The sequence below is a fragment of the Pleurodeles waltl genome, chromosome 2_2 (genome assembly GCF_031143425.1).
Source record: "Pleurodeles waltl isolate 20211129_DDA chromosome 2_2, aPleWal1.hap1.20221129, whole genome shotgun sequence".
Taxonomy (NCBI): Eukaryota; Metazoa; Chordata; class Amphibia; order Caudata; family Salamandridae; genus Pleurodeles; species Pleurodeles waltl.
In genome coordinates this window covers 1,071,420,511-1,071,441,247 of record NC_090439.1, presented here as the reverse complement: position 1 = coordinate 1,071,441,247, position 20,737 = coordinate 1,071,420,511, and the positions used below count along the sequence as shown (strand labels likewise).

The 20,737-nt window shown below is 44.5% G+C and overlaps 1 protein-coding gene across 19 annotated transcripts in view; it reads left to right on the top strand.

Moving 5' to 3' along the window:
- Positions 1-20,737, top strand: part of PTK2 (protein tyrosine kinase 2) — a 758,583-nt gene that overhangs the window by 497,865 nt on the left and 239,981 nt on the right. For 13 of the 19 annotated variants that reach the window (XM_069220826.1, XM_069220825.1, XM_069220822.1 and 10 more), the window contains 2 exons: positions 1,903-1,923; positions 3,920-4,017. In XM_069220826.1, the coding sequence (XP_069076927.1) occupies positions 1,903-1,923; positions 3,920-4,017 (119 nt within the window). The remainder of the gene's footprint in view (positions 1-1,902; positions 1,924-3,919; positions 4,018-20,737) is intronic. The other 6 variants (XM_069220824.1, XM_069220817.1, XM_069220815.1 and 3 more) reach the window with 1 other exon arrangement.

Genomic DNA, 20,737 nt, shown 5'->3' with positions numbered 1-20,737 from the left:
TGCCACAAAGGTAAGAGTCAGGAGCGTTGAACTGTTTCACCAGATGTCACACCTTCTCACTCACGCCTCCTGTGCGTGATGGCTTGAGGATGTGAACAAGGATGCCCCCTTGTTTTGCTGTATTTTTTTTTTTTTTTAATCAGGTGTATGTCTCTTTTTTTTTTTATTCCAGGGAGCAGCATCATGCATGTGCCTACGAAATGCAGCTGGCTCCATTTTTTTTTTTTAATGTACCGATCAATGATGGATCAGTAAATCACAAGAAATGACATTTAACTTTTTTGTAGGGCGGAAGGGTTGGCAACAGTTTGCTGCAGGTCAGAACTGACTGCTAGAGGGATAGTCAGAAATATTAGCAAATTTGGTTTGCTTTGCCCAACGCTTTGGCCGAGTATAATTTGTAGGTTTTCCTTGCCATTTCTCCTCTGAGTCAGATGCCTCACCTTCTGTTAGATGTTATATTGGTGCTTTCAGTTAAGGCTCATAGACCTTTTGAGCGTTTGGCCAACAGTAACCCTGAGCTAGTGAACTGGAAAGCTACTTCTCTGGGTGCTGTCCTTACAGTGTGACAGAGACGGTCTTGCATGTGTTGATTTCTGTTCAGAGCCAAGGGCTTGTGTTGAATTTATATGATCTACACGTGCATGTCTCCTCCTTGTCCGTAGAATAGTTACAATATGTTTCAAGGTATCTTTCTCTTCGCTTGTCCACGTGCAAAAAGTCTTTTACCGGAATACTTTTGAATTAAGTTGTTAAAGCAGTCACTTTTGTGACTCGTGATCCCACTGACTTCTTTTTACACAGTATTGGCTTATTATGACTTCTGTCAAACGCCACTATTTCTTTCGAGCTCCTCCTCCTCTGATAATTTCTACCCCATTATACCCTCTCCCAGCCTGCTCCAGCCACGCTCTAATCAGTCCTTGAGCATGAGAAACTACAGTATGGATTATGATAACTTTAAGCATTCTTTTGTAACTTGCTTTATGTTTGTTTAAATAAGACATTCATTTCTTTTTAGATGCTTCCTTTGCAGTTTCCTCTTGGATCCACGATATCTTTTCTACTTTATATATTTATTTAATGTGCCTTTTACTATGGTCAAGTGCTTTCATAAAAGCCGTAGAGGGGCCGCAGATCCGAAGCAGGATTCATAAATGTGGTGTTTGAAAGCACTCTGGACGATGAGTTGTTTTTAGGACCTTTGCTTTCTCTTCTAAGATGCAGTACCTCTGCTGTGTCTGATAAGCAGGCAATAAAACCTTGGCCATTACTGAGCTGGCCCGCATGCCGACAGATGTTAGCTTACTTCCTGTTGCAGACCATCATTTGTGTGGACTTCACCGTTTGTGGCCTGTGCTCTTTTTTCCTCCTGTGCAGTACCACCTGGCATTCTAATATCATGGCGGTAGGCCTTGGAGTGAACCCCGACAAGTTAATCATTGAGAAATGCTAATTTGTATCTAGCACATACAAAGTTTACATCTTCTGAATTAAAGGGTATAGAACCATTCGTATCGCAAGAGGAACATCTCAGATTTAGATTGTGGCCTACTGCTTGGTAATATGACATGGAACAAGAATGTGTTATTTGTGAGGTTTCAGTGAACATTTTGTAATGGTTTCAGTCTGATGGTAACCAATGGCTTGAAGAACTCCCAGGAATAGCTCCTTTTACAGAGTAAGTAACTTTTGAAAAAACTTCTTTGCTGTCTTTGTTTATGGTTAGCTGATGGTGCTACAAGGGATACTTTTGGGATTTCTGGAAAAGAGTATTCTTTGTTATAATTATTTTAATGTATCTTGCTTTTAACACATCCTGGAATTAATTTATTTTCATGTATGCTAGTAACCTTTAAGATTTAAAAAGTCAGTTTTATCTTTCCTCTGAATGCAATGCAGAGAGCTATGGATTAGAAGAAGGTAACAGGATTTCCTTAAAACACCTATGTTTGTCATCTGCAGAATGCTTTACCTTTTTATTTGGAGTTTGACTTACTCATCTTGAAGTGTTTTTGTTTTTGCAATATATTTACTTAAACATGTATATTTGATGGGGATTTGAAGAAGGAAGCTGTGGACTTCAAAAGAACTGTACTGCCTTCACTATTGACTCGTGTTTCCGTAGTGAAAGCAGCACCACTCAGTATTAGAAAATGCTGATTAACATTATGTAGAATATCATTACAGCTCTCTCCATGACCTCCAAATCCGCAAGATATTAAGACTCCAAGACAAAAAGCATGCATTTAGTTAAAATCCTATCAAGCTTTCTCTCACCTAGGTCAGTATCCAAAATGGAGTCTTCATTATAAAAAGTACATCTTTATCAGAAGGAATGTGAGTGCCCATTTTACTTAATTACTGGATTAGGTTCATTTTGGGTTCCTGGCTGAAGGTTGAAAGTTGGTCATAGTTCTCTTAGTGATGCTTACAGCTATAATGCCTGTCTCAAAAGAATAAGTCTATAGGGCAATATTTGTATTCAAGTTATTTCATTGACAGAAAAGAGCATAGAATTGACAAGTACATGAAGTAGTTGAATCTTGCCTTTCTCCTTAAAGTCTTGTGTTCCTTCATTAGAGAGTAGTTTAGTGAGTCAATATGATGGATGCTTTCACCTCCTTGAAATTGAAATTCATGAGGAGCTTTCCCTTCCAGGTTCCCAGACTTCAAAATTGAAGAATTGATTGCAACTTGGCTGCTGTGGCCGTACATTGATTACTTAGTGTCTCTTTAGTCAGAGCAGATACATTGTTGGCTAATGTGTTCTTTGCTACCTTTCCTCTTAAAGGCTTAATTCAGTACCTTCACCCCCACCCATAAATTCCGACTGTGGTTTAGTTCTCACTAATTAGGATAGGCAATATCCAAAATTGTGGCAAAGGAAGTTGTAATTTTCAAGTAATAAAGGCACACTTATTCCACTTCTACGTGTCGCTTTTCCATGCTATCACAAATTTGCTCCTTCTATAGGTTGAAGAACCAACAAGATAACCTCTTTTGTGGAAGACCAGGTTTTTATTGGTTACATAGTCATACATATACAATCTCTGCACTCTATTTTAATTACTTTCAAACAGCAGTTGTTCCCTAGCACCAACCTGAGTGCTCTGTGTGTCATAGTTATAGTGAAAGGCTTACACATACGCTAGAAGCACTAAATTTACCGTGAAGTTACAGTTGTATAGACGTGGCTGGTTTGATCTTGCCATCCTATTGTTTACTAGTCCGTAGGATCTGCAGCTTAACTGACTACTGGCTTGTTCTTCAAAAAGTGAAACTTTGTTTGGAACTTTTAACTATTTATATCCCTAGAGGCATACTCAATCAAACGTAGATCAAATGGCAAGTCAATGTAACGGTTTAATTCACAAATGGCTGATGGTTTCCAAATATACCTATAATGCCAGTGCCAACTTGCATGTTACTAAAAGGCTTATGATCATTTTATTTAAAAGTGGGGTCTCTACAGCTTCCTTTTTTCTAATACCCAGTTCATTGTCCAATAAGTCATTTATGTGTCATACATTATATTGCAGTGTAAAGATCACTCAAAGAAAATGTTTTCTCCTTAATATATTTAAATTTTTATGCATGTTTATCTTGAAAGATGTATGTAATGAATGGCACAGGACGGGGTTATGAACGGGTTCCAGGTTGGTTGTTATGAAAGAGTGAGACCGAAAGTTTTACTTGTTTCATTTGTGCCTCTTAGGCTGGTTATCCCTATTTCATCTTCCAAATGCAGAGTTGTCTTCAAATTTAAGTTCTCAAAAGCATTTAGTTTGGTTGATGTCAAGTAACTTAATAAGTTAACACTGCATGAAAAGTAAGACCTATTTATTTTTAAAATGGTGTCTTTGATTTTTCTCATTTTAAAATGTGTTTTGATGTTAAATGTTAATTTTTTTTACAGCCAGGGATTATGAAATTCAGAGGGATAGAATCGAACTTGGACGCTGCATTGGTGAAGGACAGTTTGGTGATGTACATCAAGGAGTTTACATGAGTCCAGTGAGTGTTGTTGCAAAGAAAATGGTATTTCCATGTAATACCTGTTTGTTTTTCTGTCTTTTATTAATGCTAGTAGCACTAATGATGATTACAATGAAAAAAGCAGGAAGGAAGACTATTAATGCCCACAATAAATTGTTTCAAAGACATTGTTTAATTACAAACACTCAATGTATTGTCCTTTTTCTGAATGCTGTATCTCCAGCTGCACATGAGCAAACCTTTTGGTGGAGAAAGTCATTCAGACCGCAATTTTCTGCAGAGCATAAAAGATTTGCCCAACTTCTTGTGTTCTCTGCTTCCTGCAGCTTGTTCATTGTGCCAGTAAGTTCAGTCCTGCCAACAACTGTGAAGGTGTTACCTCCAATTTCCTCCCTACTTTGTGATGTATAAATGCTATGATCGCAGTAATTGAGTGATCAGAGTGTTTTTGATCAGGGTGTTTTTGAGCCATATTGTTCACACCCCCTTCCTCATCTGCCTTCCCCAATGGAAATGTTGCACACTGAGTTAGTAATGGTTTTCCATTTCTTTTTTTAATTTGGCCCTGTCCCTTCAACATGGTTTAATGGACCTACTCTCTAATATGTGAACAGGGTACATAGTTAATTGATGCTGTGGTCTAACGTACCACATAAAACCCGGTTTATAGGTGAACATATTATTTTGTGGAAAACAGCGCAGTGGCTTCTACTGTTACTGCACCTCACCTTTCCAAACCTGGCAGTTCCATAGAAAGAGTGCCACAGATCCCAGTGCAAGCGAAGAAAATGCCCTCCCACCCTTCTCCATAGTCTAGGCTGAGCACACTTGGCAGGTTATTAGTTGAGTTCTTCCCTACATGCAGGACAGGAAGACAGGCTTCTCTGAAAGCCAGTTTCATGGGTAGCGGAACAGCGCCCCTAACCACTGAGCAATCTTTCCTAAACCACAAGGGCAGGACAGTCACAGCAAGCTTCTGTAATCCAGAGGTGCTGGACATGCAGAGGTATCTTTTGTAGTCTTAGTGAACAAGCTTATGAGAGGAAGCTTCTCTTTATTTAGCATTGGATCTTTCATAGATACACAATCATTCCCCTTCGTCGAAGTGGGAGTCCAACGGTAACATAGTAAAGCAGTATGTAAAACTATCATAAAATATAATGGCACTAGGCCACCAGTTTAACAGCCTATCTATGTTATGGTTTAACACAGAACCAAACTTGAACTATGACCAATGAGGTGTTAGCACCCTCTACAACACTCCCAAGAAAGGCTGATTCCCTCAGCTTTTCTACTGCATGTCTCCCTGAGTTCTGTTCAGTTTTTCCTTATTTATCAACATTTCTGCTTCTACAATGTCTTTATCTTCTAAGAAGGGCCTCTTCAGATCGTGCAAGTTGGGTGTATGATGGAACAACGCATGCAAGAACCACACATGCCTGAACAACACGGTCGGAACAACGACCGTGTTGTTACCACGAATGCCTTTACCATGCATGCCTTTACAACAATTTTTCGTTGTAAAAGCATGTGTGGGAACGGCATGCGTGGTTCTAGCATGCCACCCGTGACCCTTCCACCTCTACCCCTAAAAATAAAAGTATCCCAACACACTCCAGACACTCTGAGCCCTAAAACCTTCCCCGACCTCCCCCACCCTGCCCCTAAAAAACACAACTACCCCAAAACCCCCACCCACCCTGAGCCCTAAAACCTTCCCCGACCCCCCCACCTGCCCTAAAATCAACCAATCTCCCCTCATCACTGCCCCTGAAATCCAAACTACCCCGATTCCCCCACCCCTAAAAACCAAACTACCCCAACACCCCTTCAAGCCCTTAATCCACCCCACCCCTAAAAACTAACTCCCAACTCAACTTACCTGACCAAACTACCCCGATCCCCCACCCCACCCCTAAAAACCAAACCACCCTGATCACCCCCACCCGCCCATAAAAAACAAACTACCCCAACCCCTAAAAACCAAACTACCCCAACCTCCCACCCCAAGCCCTTAATCCACCCCACCCCTAAAAACTAACCCAACCCTGCTTACGTCACCAAACTACCTCGATACCCCACCCCTAAAAACCAAACGACCCTGATCCCCCCCAAACCTGCCCCTAAAAACCAAACTACCTTGACCCCCAACCCGCCCCAAGCCCTTAATCCCGACCCCTAAAACTACCCCCTTACTTCACTTACCTGACCGCGCCCTCTCCCGATCGACTCTGCCTTTTTCTCTGCCTTAACCACGCATATGCATAGTTCAGCACATGCGTGATTAAGGCAGAGAAAAAGCCATGCGTTGTTCCTGCAAGCGTGGTTACAACATCGTTGTTCCATAGTCGTGGTTCAAGACGTATCCCATTTAAGTCCTGGGGAAAGAAAAGACTGCATGTGAATGACCCACACAGAGACTGTCTCTCTTGCCTTTATCCTCAAAATCAGGTAAAGGAATACAAGATTTCCTGTACTTTCTCTTCTAAAACTTTGGGAGACAGAGAGGGGAGGTTACTTCTGTGGCTGCAGAAGTCGAAATCACAAATGTCCAGTTCTTTTGAGGAGGACAGTGATTCATCTGCTAGACTCCACAAAAGGTTAAGATCCTCTGACAAAGGGGCTTCTGAAGAGAACAGAAAGGCCTTAAAATGTCATCATAAGGATCCTCAAGAAAAGGAGAAAGTAAAACTCCTCTCTACAGGGTCGGCCTCTTCTCAACCATGTACTCCATCTACGAAAAAGGGTACAGAAAGTATTCTCCTTCAGAACCGTCGATGTTGAGGACAAAACCTCCTCTCAAAACACTGTCAACAACAGCATCACTGTGTCGACATTGGTGTTGACAACAACGTATATAGGTGCACCCAGGCATGCTGACGCCAGTTCTTTTCTTTCTGCGCCAGCCTATGCGCAGATCCGGAGAAGAGCTACCCCTAGTCATTTTTTGACTAACAGCAACACTTTTGCTGATTCTTTTTGACGAGTTTTGGATGCTTCGAAGGATGTCCCAAAAGAGTTGATTCAAGCCCTGTGACTCCTGTCACTGAGTGATGTCATTGACGAAGCCACACCTTGTCTGTCTCTGGTGTCAGGAGCGCGGCCACAAACCAAAGTCACGCTACAAGTGTCAGGCCATTAACCCAAAAGTTTTGAGGGAGGGGGTCCCTGAAGCTCATGGCGGCCCGAAATTCGACTCCACATCGCTCCCGGTCTCGTTCGAGAGGAAGGTCAGGAGACCGGTTGCAGATTCATCACCACTCCTCCTTGTCCAAGTCTTCTCGACGGTCGGATCATAAGAATAAGCCGACAAAGAAGGCCAAACATTCTTTGACTTCGCCCTGTCGCTCAGACGACGCGGTAAGAGCGTCGACGCTCTAGGCCTCCATCTTCGGAGTCTCAGTCTGGGTCGGCTCCGTGCCACCCCTGCCCAATTCAAAGAATTTTTATCTGGCATGTGGCTCATTTTGGGCGGACTGACCAACCCTCAGCTCCTTCTAGCCCAGGGGAGTCAAGCCCCCTCAAGTTCCAAGTCATCTGCCAACACGACCTTCCCCGGCGTTGGGACAGATATCAATGTCAACGTCGGTTGGGCCCACAATCAATTTCGATCCTATACTGATCCCTGGCGAGCCGGAACGGTATCACTCTAAGCTAATTCCATTTTCCATTGGCTCTCCTGGGCCCAAGGTGGATCCTGACTCCTATTGCTATCTGTATCGACATGGGAATAGTGTAGAGGAGTCGCTGGACGCTTTAGAATACCAGCTTGACCCTGACATGGACTGAGTTCAGTATTTGGGAGCGACGTCAGAGGGTTAGACTCCTCCCATGACACTGGCATGCTTTCTCCCCCTACCGTGGCTACAGAGGTGGGAGCGTCATAGTCTATGGTGGTGGGAAGGGCTGCTGAGGTTTTGGACCTCAAGCTTCCTTCTTTGGAGGTCAGGACTAACCTGACCGAGGTGCTTCAGCGTGGGGCCTCCAGTTTGGAACCCCTCCTTCCCTTCAATAAACCCCTTATGGACGTCCTTCTTGGTACCTGGTCCAAACCCAGCACAGGGGCTCCTGTGAATAGGACGGTTGCCCGCCGCCATCGGCCTGTGTCGACTGACCCACAATTCCTAACCCTACACTTGAGAGCCTTGTCAGCCAGGCTTCATCATCCTCTGGCACGGTAGCTCCCCTGGACAGGGAATCAAAAAGACTGGATGATTTGGGGGAGAAAATATTTTCTTCAGCAAGTCTAGCGCTGCAGTCCGTGAACACTGCATGCCTTTTGGTCCAATACTCTCTGAAATACAGTCGCGCAAGTGCTGTCTCAAACCCCGTAGGAGGCCCAGACCGTTCTCTCCCAAGCTGTTACGAATGGTAGAGATGCAGCAAAGTTCATGATTCGTTGGGGACTGGATACGACCGACTCACTGGGCAGATCGGTTACGTCGCCTGAGGTTGAGGATGTCTGGCTTTTCAGGGGATGTCCAGCAATCCTTGATGACCATGCCCTTTGATGACACTCATCTCTTCAGAGAAAAAGCGGACTCTGCACTCGAGCGCTTTAAGGATTCCCAGGTAATGGCTCAGTCCCTTGACCTTGTAGCTGGTCCTCGCCTCCCACAGTTCGCTTTTCGCTCCTTTCATGGCTAGGAAGGAGCAACCCCGCATTCCTTTCCACCCGGCCACCAACCTGTGCATGCTGTACAGCCTCTGGGCAGACGCGGCGTCCCACGAGCCTGTTGAGCAGGGAGCCAGCGGTCCACCCAGTCCACTCCTTTGCCTTCAAGCCTTCTTAGTCTGTCGGAACATCAGGGACCAGTTGGCAGCAGGATCCACCATCACCTGCCCTACTGGGAATCCATTACCACAGACAGGTGGGTGTTAAATTTTTTTTGAAGGGGCTACTCCCTACCCTTCGAGACTTCTCCTCCGGCCACTCCACCATCATACGATCATCCATCGGAGGATCATTTGGCACTTCTCCGCAAGGAGGTCACAGCTCTCTTGGCCAAGGGAGCCATTGAGAAGGTCCATGCACCAGAAGTAGGTTGTGGTTGTTATTCCCGCTACTGTCTGGTGCCCAAAAAGGACAAGGGCCTTCGCCCTATCCTAGATCTCCAGTCCCTCAATCTCTTCCTCAAGAAGGAGAAGTTCAAAATGCTATCCCTAGCTCAGGTACTTTCTGCTCTGGAGACGGGATGGTAGCGTTGGACTTGCAGGATGCCTATTTTCACATTCCCATCCTGCCGGGCCCAAAGGTGTTACTTGCGATTTGTGGTAGGTCACAAGCACTTTTGGTTCACCGTGCTCCCCTTTGGCCTTACAAGTGCCCCTCGGGTATTAACGAAACTGATGGTAGTGGTTGCAGCTCATCTGCACAGGTTAGTGGGTTCAGTCTTCCCCTTATCTCAATGTCTATTGAAGGCAGACTCGCCCTAGAAAGTCGTCTCCCACCTCCAGACTATGGCGAACCTCCTGCATTTGCTGGGGTTCACTATAAACGTGCCCAAGTCACACCTGACTCCCTCTCAGATGCTCCCTTTTATCTGAGCTGTTCTGGACACAGTGCAGTTTAGGGCTTATCCTCCTGAAAAGCGAGTCCAGGATATTCAGACTATGATCCTGATGTTTCAGCCTCTATCCTGGATTTCGGTGAGAATGACTCTTGACGCTGCCGGCCTCATGGCCTCCTGCTGGTCCAACATGCCAGATGGCATCTACTGGCTCTGTAGTCGGACCTGAAGTTCCAGTGGGTGCAGCATCAGGGGAATCTTGCCGCGATAGTTCAGATCTCGGAGGTAACTGCGAAATACCTGCAGTGGTGGTTGTCGAATCAAGATTGGGTTAATGGCAGATCCATCTCCCTTCCACAACCAGATCTCACTAGTGACAGATGTGTCACTCCTGGCATGTGGCGGCCACATGGGAGAGGTAGAGATCAGAGGCCTCTGGTCTCCGGCGGAGCCCGGGCTCCACATCAACCTTTTGGAGCTCTGGGCGATCCAACTTGCATTGAAAGCATTCCTTCCCTCTCTCAAACGGAATGTGGTGCAGGTGTTCACCGACAACACCACCGCCATGTGGTACTGCAACAGGCAGGGCGGAGTGGAGTTGTGGACCCTTTAAGACCCTCCTCGCCTCTGGACATGGCTGGAACGCCAAGGCACTTCACTGGTGGTTCACCATCTGGCAGGCTCTCTGAACGTCAGAGCAGACAAACTCAGCTGTCGATGCATAGTCCATCACAAATGCCGTCTACATCCAGAGGTGGGAAAAGGTCTCTTTCGGCAGTAGAGAGAGCCTTGGTTAGATCTGTTCATCTCTGCAGAGAATGCACAATGTCAATTTTTGCGTGTTGGAGTTTCCAAGGTGGCACTCTCTCGGCGGCGCTTTTTGTCATGAGTGGCGCTCAGGCCTCCTCTATGCTTTCCTGCCGATACCACTTCTGCCCAGAGTTCTGAAGAAAATCAAGCATGACCAGGCCCAAGTAATCCTGGTGGCTCCGGACTGGGCAAGAAGAGTCTGGTATCCTGAGCTATTGAGCATGGCTATCGATCCTCCGATCGCAGCAGCGAGGGACGGTCATTCACCTGAACCGGTCCAGTCTCCACCTCCTTGCGTGGAGATTGAGTGGTCGAAGTTGACAGCTTTCAACCTTCCGCCCGAAGTCTGTAATGTTATCTTGCCACCCAGTCGTCCCTCCACCAAAATGGTATACGCCTGTCGTTGGAAAACATTTGTGGCATGGTGTATCAACAAGTCTGTTGATCCCCTCTCTGCTCCTCTCTCAGAGGTTTGCCTATTTGTAGGAGGCTGGCCTGGCTTATTGTGGGTACCTTGTGGTACTTGCACCCTGTGCCAGGTCCAGTTGTCCCTTATTAGTAGAATGGAGGTGTTTCTAGCAGCTTAGGCTGATAGAAGGTAGCTATGGCAAAGCAACTTAGGCTGAACTAGGAGACATGCAAAGCTCCTACTATACCACTTACATCATATAGCACAATATCATAAGAAAACACAATATTCAGAGTTACTAAAAATAAAGGTACTTTATTTTTATGACAATATGCCAAAAGTATCTCAGAGAATACCCTCACTTAGAAGGTAAGTAATATACACAAGTTGTATGTACACAAACCCAAAACAGGTAAGTAACAGTAAGAAAAGTAGTGCAAACAATGTAGAATCACAATAGGATGCAATAGGTGAACATAGGTCTAGGGGCAACACAACCCATATGCTCCAAAAGTGGAATGTGAATCACGAATGGACCCCAGACCTATGGGAGCTTGTAGAGGGCCGCTGGGACTGTAAGAAAACAGTAAGGGTGTCCAAAATACCCCACCCCAAGACCCTGAAAAGTAGGAGTAAAGTTACCCTACTACCCCAGAAAGACACAATAGTCGTGATAGGGGGATTCTGCAAAAACCACAAGCACCAGCAAAACACTGAAGACGGATTCCTGGATGTGAGGAACTTCAAGGCAAGGGGACCAAGTCCAAGAGTCCCGATAGTGTCCGGGGGGCAGGAGCCCAGGAAACCCCGGATGAAGGTGCAAAGAGGCTGCCTCTGGGTGGAAGAAGCCGAAGATTCTGCAACAACGAAAAAGGCTAGGAACTTCTCCTTTGGATGGAAGATGTCCCACAGCGTGCTGGATGTTGCATAAGTGTTTCCACGCAGAAATATCACAAACAAGCTTTGCTAGCTGCAAGGGTCGCAGTAGAGGTTTTTGGGTGCTGCTGGGGACCAGGAAGGACCAGGATGTCGCCGCCTTGGTGGAGGAGACAGAGGGGGCGCTCAGCAACTCAGAGAGCCCCCACAGAAGCAGGCAGCACCCGCAGAAGTACAGGAGCAGGCACTTATAAGATTTGTGAACCGGAGTCACAAAAGGAGGGTCCCACGATGTCGGAGTCCTACTCAGAGGGTTGAGCACTGCAGGACGGAGTGCTGGGGACCCTGGCTAGGCTGTGCACAAAGGAATCCTTGGAGAAGTGCACAGAAGCCGGAGCAGCTGCAAATCGCGCAGTACACAGGTTTGCAGTCTAGCTTGGGGAGGCAAGGACTTACCTCCACCATACTTGGACTGAAGGATCACTGGACTGTGGGGGTCACTTGGATCTAGCTCCTGTGTTCCAGGGACCACGCTCGTCAGGATGAGAGGGTACCCAGAGGACCGGTGATGCAGTCTTTTGGTGCCTGCGTTAGCAGGGGGAAGATTCCGTCGACCCACAGGAGATTTCTTTTTGGCTTCCAGTGCAGGGTGAAGGCAGACAGCCCTCAGAGTATGCACCACCAGGAAACAGTTGAGAAAGCCGGCAGGATGAGGCGCTACAATGTTGCTGGTAGTCATCTTGCTACTTTGTTGCGGTTTTGTAGGCGTCCTGGAGCAGTCAGCGGTCGATCCTTGGCAGAATTCGAAGAGGGAAGTGCAGAGGAACTTTGGTGAGCTCTTGCATTCGTTATCTGAAAAATACCCCAGAGGAGAGACCCTAAATAGCCAGAAAAGGAGGTTTGGCTACCAAGAAAGGAGTATTGGCTACCAAGAGAGGTAAGAGCCTATCAGAGGGGGTCTCTGACATCACCTGCTGGCACTGGCCACTCAGAGCAGTCCAGTGTGCCTCCAACACCTCTGAATCCAAGATGGCAGAGGTCTGGGACACACAAGAGGAGCTCTGGGGAACTCCCCTGGGAGGTACTGGTCAGGGGAGGGGTCACTCACCTTTCCTTTGTCCAGTTTCGCGCTAGAGCAGGGCTGGGGGATCCCTGAACCGGTGTAGACTGGCTTGTGCAGAGATGGGCACCATCTGTGGCCATCAAAGCATTTCCAGAGGCTGGGGGAGGCTACTCCTCCCCAGCCATTCACACCTATTTCCAAATGGAGAGGGTGTAACACCCTCTCTGAGGAAATCCTTTGTTCTTCCTTCCTGGGCTATGTTGAAAAGTGGAGTCAAACCAGTTGTTCACAAAGTTCGATATGTACCCTTCTCGGTCAGAGACGAAGTTTTATGCGAACTTAAAAGACTCACGAATGAGGGCATATTAGTGCAAGTGGAATCAGCAGAGTGGATTTCTCCCCTGGTTGTAGTTAAGCGTACGAATGGTAAGATCAGATTGTGTATTGACTTAAGAAGTCTGAATGAGAGCATAATGATTGATCAGTACCCTCTACCAAAGATAAATGAGATGTTTGCATGCACGAAAGGTATGAGTTGGTTTTCTACTCTTGATTTAAAATCAGCTTATCACCAAATTAAGCTTGATTCAGATTGCAAGAAATTAACAACGTTCATAACGCCATTTGGTTGCTATCAATTCACGAGGGTACCATTCGGGTTGGCTTCAGCCGCTGCGATGTTCCAGAGAATCATGAGTGACTTACTATTTGGTATTAATGGTGTTATGTTCTTTCAAGACGATGTTTTAATAATGGGTAAGACTAAGGAAGAGCATGATGAGACATTACTTCTGGTATTGGATGTGTTTGAAAAGAAAGGTTTGACTGTGGAGTTTGGAAAGTGCAAAATTGCTAGTAGGAGTGTTAAATAACTTGGTCATGAAATCAGTGAGGACGGCATAAAACCCAAGGAAGAATTGGTGAAAGCAGTCATGATGGCACCTGTTCCTCACAATAAGGACGAAGTCTGAGCTTTTTTGGGTCTGGTGGAGTTTATTTCGAAATTCATAGAAAGTTTCTCTGAAAAAACATTTGCCATAAGACAACTATTGAAGACTCGAGTTAAATTTGTATGGTACAGAAATTGTCAGGAGGAATTTGACAAACTAAAAGTTGAAATTAGTAAAGCTCCTTTCTTGAAGGGTTTTGATCCTTTAAGTAAAATATTTGTCACCACTGATGCCAGCGCAAAAGGTTTAGGGGCTGTGTTATCACAAAAGAATGACGAAAATGATGAATGAATTGTTGGTTTTGCTTCCAGATCATTATCAGATGCAGAGATTAAATATTCTGTAATAGAAAAGGAGATGTTGGCGTGTTCTTGGGCTTTAGTACATTTCAGGCAATATATATGGGGACTTAAAGTGATTGTAAGAACGGATCACAAGCCCTTGACGAAAGTTCTAACCAGTAAGGGGTTATAGAACGCTTCTCCTAGATTAGCCAGAATTTCGGTGAAACTATTAGATTTCAATTACGAGGTACAATACATACTGGGTACAAAGAATAGGGTTGCAGATTTTCTAAGTCGTTTACCATTACCTTTTGATTCTAGGAAGGATTCGGATGAGGAGTGTGTTGAGGATGAACAGGTTGCTTTGTTATTTGATGAGGGTCAAGATGGAGTCAAAATAGATGAATGGAAAATGGGCATGGGAACTGATAAAGAATTACAGAAAATATTGACGTATGTGCGTTTTGGGTGGCCGAACAAAAAGATTCTCTGTGAAACAGAGCGTAGCTTTTGGGAAGTTCGCAATGAGCTGAGTGAGGAGCAAAATATCCTCTTGAGGTGCGGTAGGTTTGTTCGTAGGTTTGTTCCACCAAAGTCACTTCGTGCAAAAATATTGGGAGTGTGTCATGAAGGGCATTTAGGTATTTCTAAAACCAAAGCGAGAGTGAAGAATATATACTGGTGGCCAGGTTTGGATGTGGAGGTGGAGAGATTAGTAAGAGAATGTTCCATGTGTGAGAATGCTGACAAAACACAGAAGACTTTCAACCCACCGTTGTTTCCTGTTCCTTGTCCTAATATGCCATGGGACAAAATTGGTATAGATATCATGGGACCAGTAGATAATATTCAGGGTGAAAAGAAATTCATTATTGTAGCCATGGATCACTTTTCTAAATGGCCGGAGGTGAAAATCACTGATAACGTACAGAGTGAGGATATCGTGAGGTTTCTAGATAAGTTGTTTATTAAGGAGGGGCTACCAAGATGTGTAATTTCTGATAACGGCCCTCAATTTATTGCTGACACTTTAAAAAAATTCTTGCAAAGGAATGGAATCTTTCACAAATTAACTTCAGTATATCATCCAGAAGGCAATGGTTTAGTTGAGCGGTTTAACCGAGTAATTAAAAGCACTTTACAATTGGCAGCTAGTAGCGGTTTGAACTGGGAAAAGGAAGTATTCAAAATGATTTGGGCTTACAGGATAACACCCAATGGTAGCACAGGTAAAAGTCCGTTTGTTATCATGAGAGGCAGGGAACCAGTAAGTAAGGAGTGTGCATGGATTCGGGAAGGAAAACTTTCTGAATGGTCATTGGAAAATGTAAAAAAAAAATATATTAGAGGCAAAAAAATTGTACAAGTTAAATTATGATCGGAAACAGAATGCGAGAATGGTTCCTGTGATGGTGGGTGACTGGGTAAGAGCTAAAAAAAAATTGTAAAGTGCGTAAGGATGAAAGCAAGTTTAGTGAACCTTTGAAAGTTACTAAGTTATTTTGTAATTCGGCACTATTGAGTGATGGGAAGGTGTGGCATCTAAGTCGCTTGGCTAAATGTAAAAATGTGTGTGATAAGGGCAGAAGGAATTATGACTGGATGGATGATGAGCGTGATGGGAATAGTATTGGAGGTGATGTGGGAAGTCGAGAAGTAAGAAATGAGAATGGAGCTAGAATTGAGAATGAATTCTTGGATGTTAATTCCGGTGGTAGAAGGGGAAGATTCGGAAGGAATATCGGAACACCACTGAAATTGAGAGATTATGTACATTAGTTTTATTTCTGTTATGCCATAAAAAGTGAACGTGTGATTGTTGTTACAATGTTCTATTTCAAAATGTTTCTTTTTCACTAGTTGATTTACTGTGTTGTATCATTTAAAGACATTTATATTTTTATGTTCAGAGGGAAGGTGTGTAGTGACGGGTTGGATTGAAATGTATTGTGCAGGGTTCCAATTGGAACCTAGAGAAGGTGACAGTTGAAGCCTGGAGGAGAGAGGAGACGTTTCATGGTGTGCAGGGCTTGTAATACTCAAAATAAACACTTAAAACTCATCTGTTTCAAGCGCGTCATTACAGGAATACCAGTATAACTTTTTGCTTTCACCTCAGTTCTATCAAGTATGTCACCATATGTTACTTTGAATTTTTCTGACCAAATTTTTTGTTCAATTATTGAGAAAGGCGAACCCGAATCAACTGTTACATCGACATCTATACCACCCATTCTCAGCACGCATACAGCTTTTTTATTCCCTCCTTGTTCAATTTCCAGCAAATCCTATTCAATGCAAAAGACCCCATTCTCATCATCCTGATTCTCCTGACACACCAAATCATTCTCTTCTTCGATAAACGTAATATTTCCTTTTTTTGCACTTTTGCAAACTCTTGCGAAATGCCCAATGCGACCACATAATGAACATTTCTGATTTTTAGCAGGACACTTCTTGTTATCAGCAAAATGGTCAGCGCTTCCACATCTAAAACATTTTTTAATATTGTGTTGACCTCGCTCATCCTTCTGTTTGTAGCGCATACTCTTCGTGTCATTTTTGCTAGTAGAATTTCCTTGGGTAACCAAAACTTGCTTTACCTCTTTCGTATCCTCTTCCATGGCTTTGACGCATCTACCAGTAAGTTCCGCTTTTTTAACTAGCGCAATAACTTCCCTCAACAGTGCTTCTCCATTTACCCATAATTTATCTTGAATATTAGGATTACTGGTATGCATTACAATTTGATCACGTATGAATTCATCTCGCAACCCACTAAATCTGCACGTTTTAGCTAAGATCCTAAGAGCGGACACATACTCTTCTACAGATTCTGACTTAGATTGTTTTCTTTGAAAAAATTTGAATCTGTCCACCGCTACACAGACCGTCGGAGAGAAATGAGCGTCTGAATCCTCTAATGCTTGAGTAAATAGGTCCCCACCATCAGAATCACTCCTAGATTTTTTTTCCATCTCATTGTACAATTTCAAGCCCCCAGGACCAATACAATGCAATAGAATTTTCTTTTTCTTTTCCGCAGAAACTTCTTCTTCTTCAAAGGTGTCGATGTAATTGCAGAAATATTCTTTCCATTCTTGCCACTGTATGACAGGATCCCCTTTTCCTAAAAGAAATGGTTGTGGTGCATGTAAATTCAAAGTAGACATTGTCTCAATAGAAAGATGAATAAACCGTAACTCGTGTATTAAAATTGTATACCCATTTTTATTTTTTTTAAACACACTGTTCCCCTACGCAGATGCAAGAATAGTCTAATCACTGAGAAAAAAGAAAAGAAAAAAAACTCAAACAGTCTTTCTTCTAATCCTTTGACATAATGTAGTACTTAAGGTTCTTTCCTTTCAATTTTCTCCGTTTACTTCCAGGTTCAAAGATCAGCAACCAATTTCCTCCTGGGCGCTGCTTCAGACTTGACAGCTGCAGTACACATTACTTCCTGTGCGCGGTCTTCGCACGCCCTGGAAACACTGCTCCCAAACTGATTGCTGCCACAGCGAGTGCAGCCTTCGTACGCACAGCTTTTGCACGATCTCGAGCTAAGAAGCGAGTGCAGCCTTCGTGCGCACAGCCTTTGCGCGATCTCGAGCTCCGAATACAGCTCGAGACGCGCCCAATAGATTTCAAAGTTGCGCGGCTCCCAAAAAGTGCAAATCCTCGACCAAATGTGGGCGATACCAGCCAGCTGCGCAGTCTACCGGGAACTGAGGAGAAGACTCTGGCCTACCAGGAACTAAGAAGAAGACTTCCAGTCAGAAGACGCAAATCTGTGTTGTCAAAGACGTGAAGAAGGATCAGGTCCAGTCGAAGTAAACCGGTGTGGGGGCTGTTCTTTACCTTCGTCGCCAATTCCTGTAATGATGCGCTTGAAACAGATGAGTTTTAAGTGTTTATTTTGAGTATTACAAGCCCCGCACACCATGAAACGTCTCCTCTCTCCTCCAGGCTTCAACTGTCACCTTCTCTGGGTTCCAATTGGAACCCTGCACAATACATTCCAATCCAACCCGTCACTACAGGCTACCCAGACCCCAGGAGGGCAGAATCCTGTCTGAGGGGTTGGCAGCGGCATCCGCTGCAGTGGAAACCCCGGAAAGGCAGTTTGACAGTACCGGAGTACTGCGCTAGAGACCAGAATGGTATTGGGGTGACAATTCCATGATCTTAGACATGTTACATGGCCATGTTCGGAGTTACCATGGTGACGCTACACATAGGTAGTGACCTATGTGCAGTGCACGCGTGTAATGGTGTCCCCGCACTCACAAAGTCCAGGGAATTTGCCCTGAACGATGTGGGGGCACCTTGGCTAGTGCCAGGGTGCCCACACACTAAGTAACTTGGCACCCAACCTTCACCAAGTGAGGGTTAGACATATAGGAGACTTATAAGTTACTTATATGTAGTGAAAAATGCCTGTGAAATAACGTGGACGTTATTTCACTCAGGCTGCAGTGGCAGGCCTGTGTAAGAATTGTCTGAGCTCCTGATGGGTGGCAAAAGAAATGCTGCAGCCCATAGGATCTCCTGGAAACCCAATACCCTGTGTACCTAAGTACCAAATACAAGGGAATTATATGGGTGTACCAGTGTGCCAATGAGAATTGGTAAATTTAGTCACTAGCCTGCAGTGACAAATTTAGAAAGCAGAGAGAGCATAAACACTGAGGTTCTGGTTAGCAGAGCCTCAGTGACAGTTAGGCACCACCCAGGGAACACATACAGGGCATACACTATGAGCACTGGGGTCCTGCCTAGCAGGATCCCAGTGACACAAGGGCAAAAACAAACATACATACAGTGAAAATGGGGGTAACATGCCAGGCAAGATGGTACTTTCCTACACTCTTTATTCCCTCTCTTGCCCAGCAGGACTCTGCTCTGGGCACCCTCAAGAAATTTTTGTCAGACATCTCGGCCTTTTTAAGCCTACCAAACCAATCTTCTCTGTTCAAATCTCCCATTGTTGGCAGATTTCTCAAGGGGCTCACACATGTTTCCTTCTATCCTGTTTATAATGCCCCAGTGGGATTTGAACTTTGTCCTCACATACCTCGTGTGCGCTCCTTTCGAGCCACTTCACTCCTGTCCTTTATGGCTCTTGACCCTTAAACTGCCTTCTTGATTGCCATCACCACTGCTTGCAGAGTGAGTGAGCTCCAGCCTCTTTTGTCGAAGCCACCATTCCTAGAAGTACATCCTGACAAGGTGGTGCTTCGTACAAGGGCTTCCTTCCTTCCCAAATTGGTGACACTTTTTCACATAGGCCAGTCAGTCACCTTGCCTAGTTTTTATGCACCCTCACATCCCTCTCATGAAGAAGAGAGACTCATCTGCCTGGATCCAAAAAGAGCTTTGGCGTTCTACACAAAGCGTACCAAAGATTTCCAGGTGGACGATCAACTCTTTGTGGATTATGTGGGTGTGAAGAAAGGAAGGGCGGTGCAGAAGAGGACCATCTGTCGTTGGGTAGTCCTCTGCATCATAATGTGCTACTCTTTGGTGAAAAAGCAACCCCCTGAGGGTGTAGGCACTCATTCTACCAGAGCAACTGCTGCTACAACATCGTTAGCACGCAGAGTTCCAGTCCTGGATATTTACCAGGCGGCAACGTGGGCATCTTTTCATACATTCACCAAACATTACTGCCTGGTCAGTCAGGGCCACAGAGAGGGCTACTTTGGCCGTTTGGTCCTACAGGACTTTTTAGTGTGATCTTAGTTTGCAGCCCACCACTGGGGATCGTATTTCTCGGGTAGCTAGTCTAAGATAAGGAATCTGCAACTAGAAGTCTCTATCAGATGTACAAGTTTCTGTTAGAGACCTATTCTAGTTGCAGACTCCTTAGCAACCTGCCAATCTTTCCCGCAATGCAAACTGATTTCTAGGGACAGGAACTTCTCTTTAAAGGCCCTAGTCTTTAGCACACCATTCTCAGTGTTGTTCATGGCGCCGCACTACTGGCGTGGAAAGAAACTTACATCAGAGAAAGCTTCTTGATGTACCGTTTAAAATCACTGCATCCAGATGGTCTGAATATCACTGACCATACCACTTGCTTTCTGCATAGCTGAAGAGTTCTCAGAACTGCATTGATTCCACATTCCAATTGGAATCTTCAATCGTGATTTTTTTTTTTTTAATTCAGCAGTGTCAGTTGTGCAGCCACTGACCTAACCATCTTGTGCTACCTGAGGAAGACGGAAGCCCAAACGTTGTAGTGGAAATATATTTTTGTTCTTTGGTGAGACCATCTGTTTGAGTCACTTCTTTCTTGGAGAGATATATATCTATCTATATAGATATATATCTATATATGTAGATATATGTATATATAATATATACTGATTATGCAAGAGCAGGCTGGCTTCAATAGAACCTTGTAAAGTCGCTTCTGAGTGAAAAGTGGAAGAAAATGAATGCATCATACTACTGCCATCAACTGTCCCAAGAAGATGTTGCATACTGTGGTAAACGTTTTGAGGATTGACATAGTCAAATGTAATGAAAGAAGCCCCTTGGTTTCAATCTCTGACCTTTTATACACAAGTTAATTACTAACATGCAACTGTTAATAGAACAAGAGAGAGTCCCACACTTCCAAAACTCCAAAAGGTCTGCCTAAAAGAGAATTCACAATGTTGGAAGATCTAAGAACGATGATGATGGATGTGAACTTTTGTTTTGAATTACACACGTCAGGTCTGGTAGAAAGGAAATCTGAATCAAATCAAATCAATAACCAACGTACAGTTAGTGCATAAATATCTTTTCATGGTCACCTGTCTATGTAAATTGTGTAAGCTCTGAAT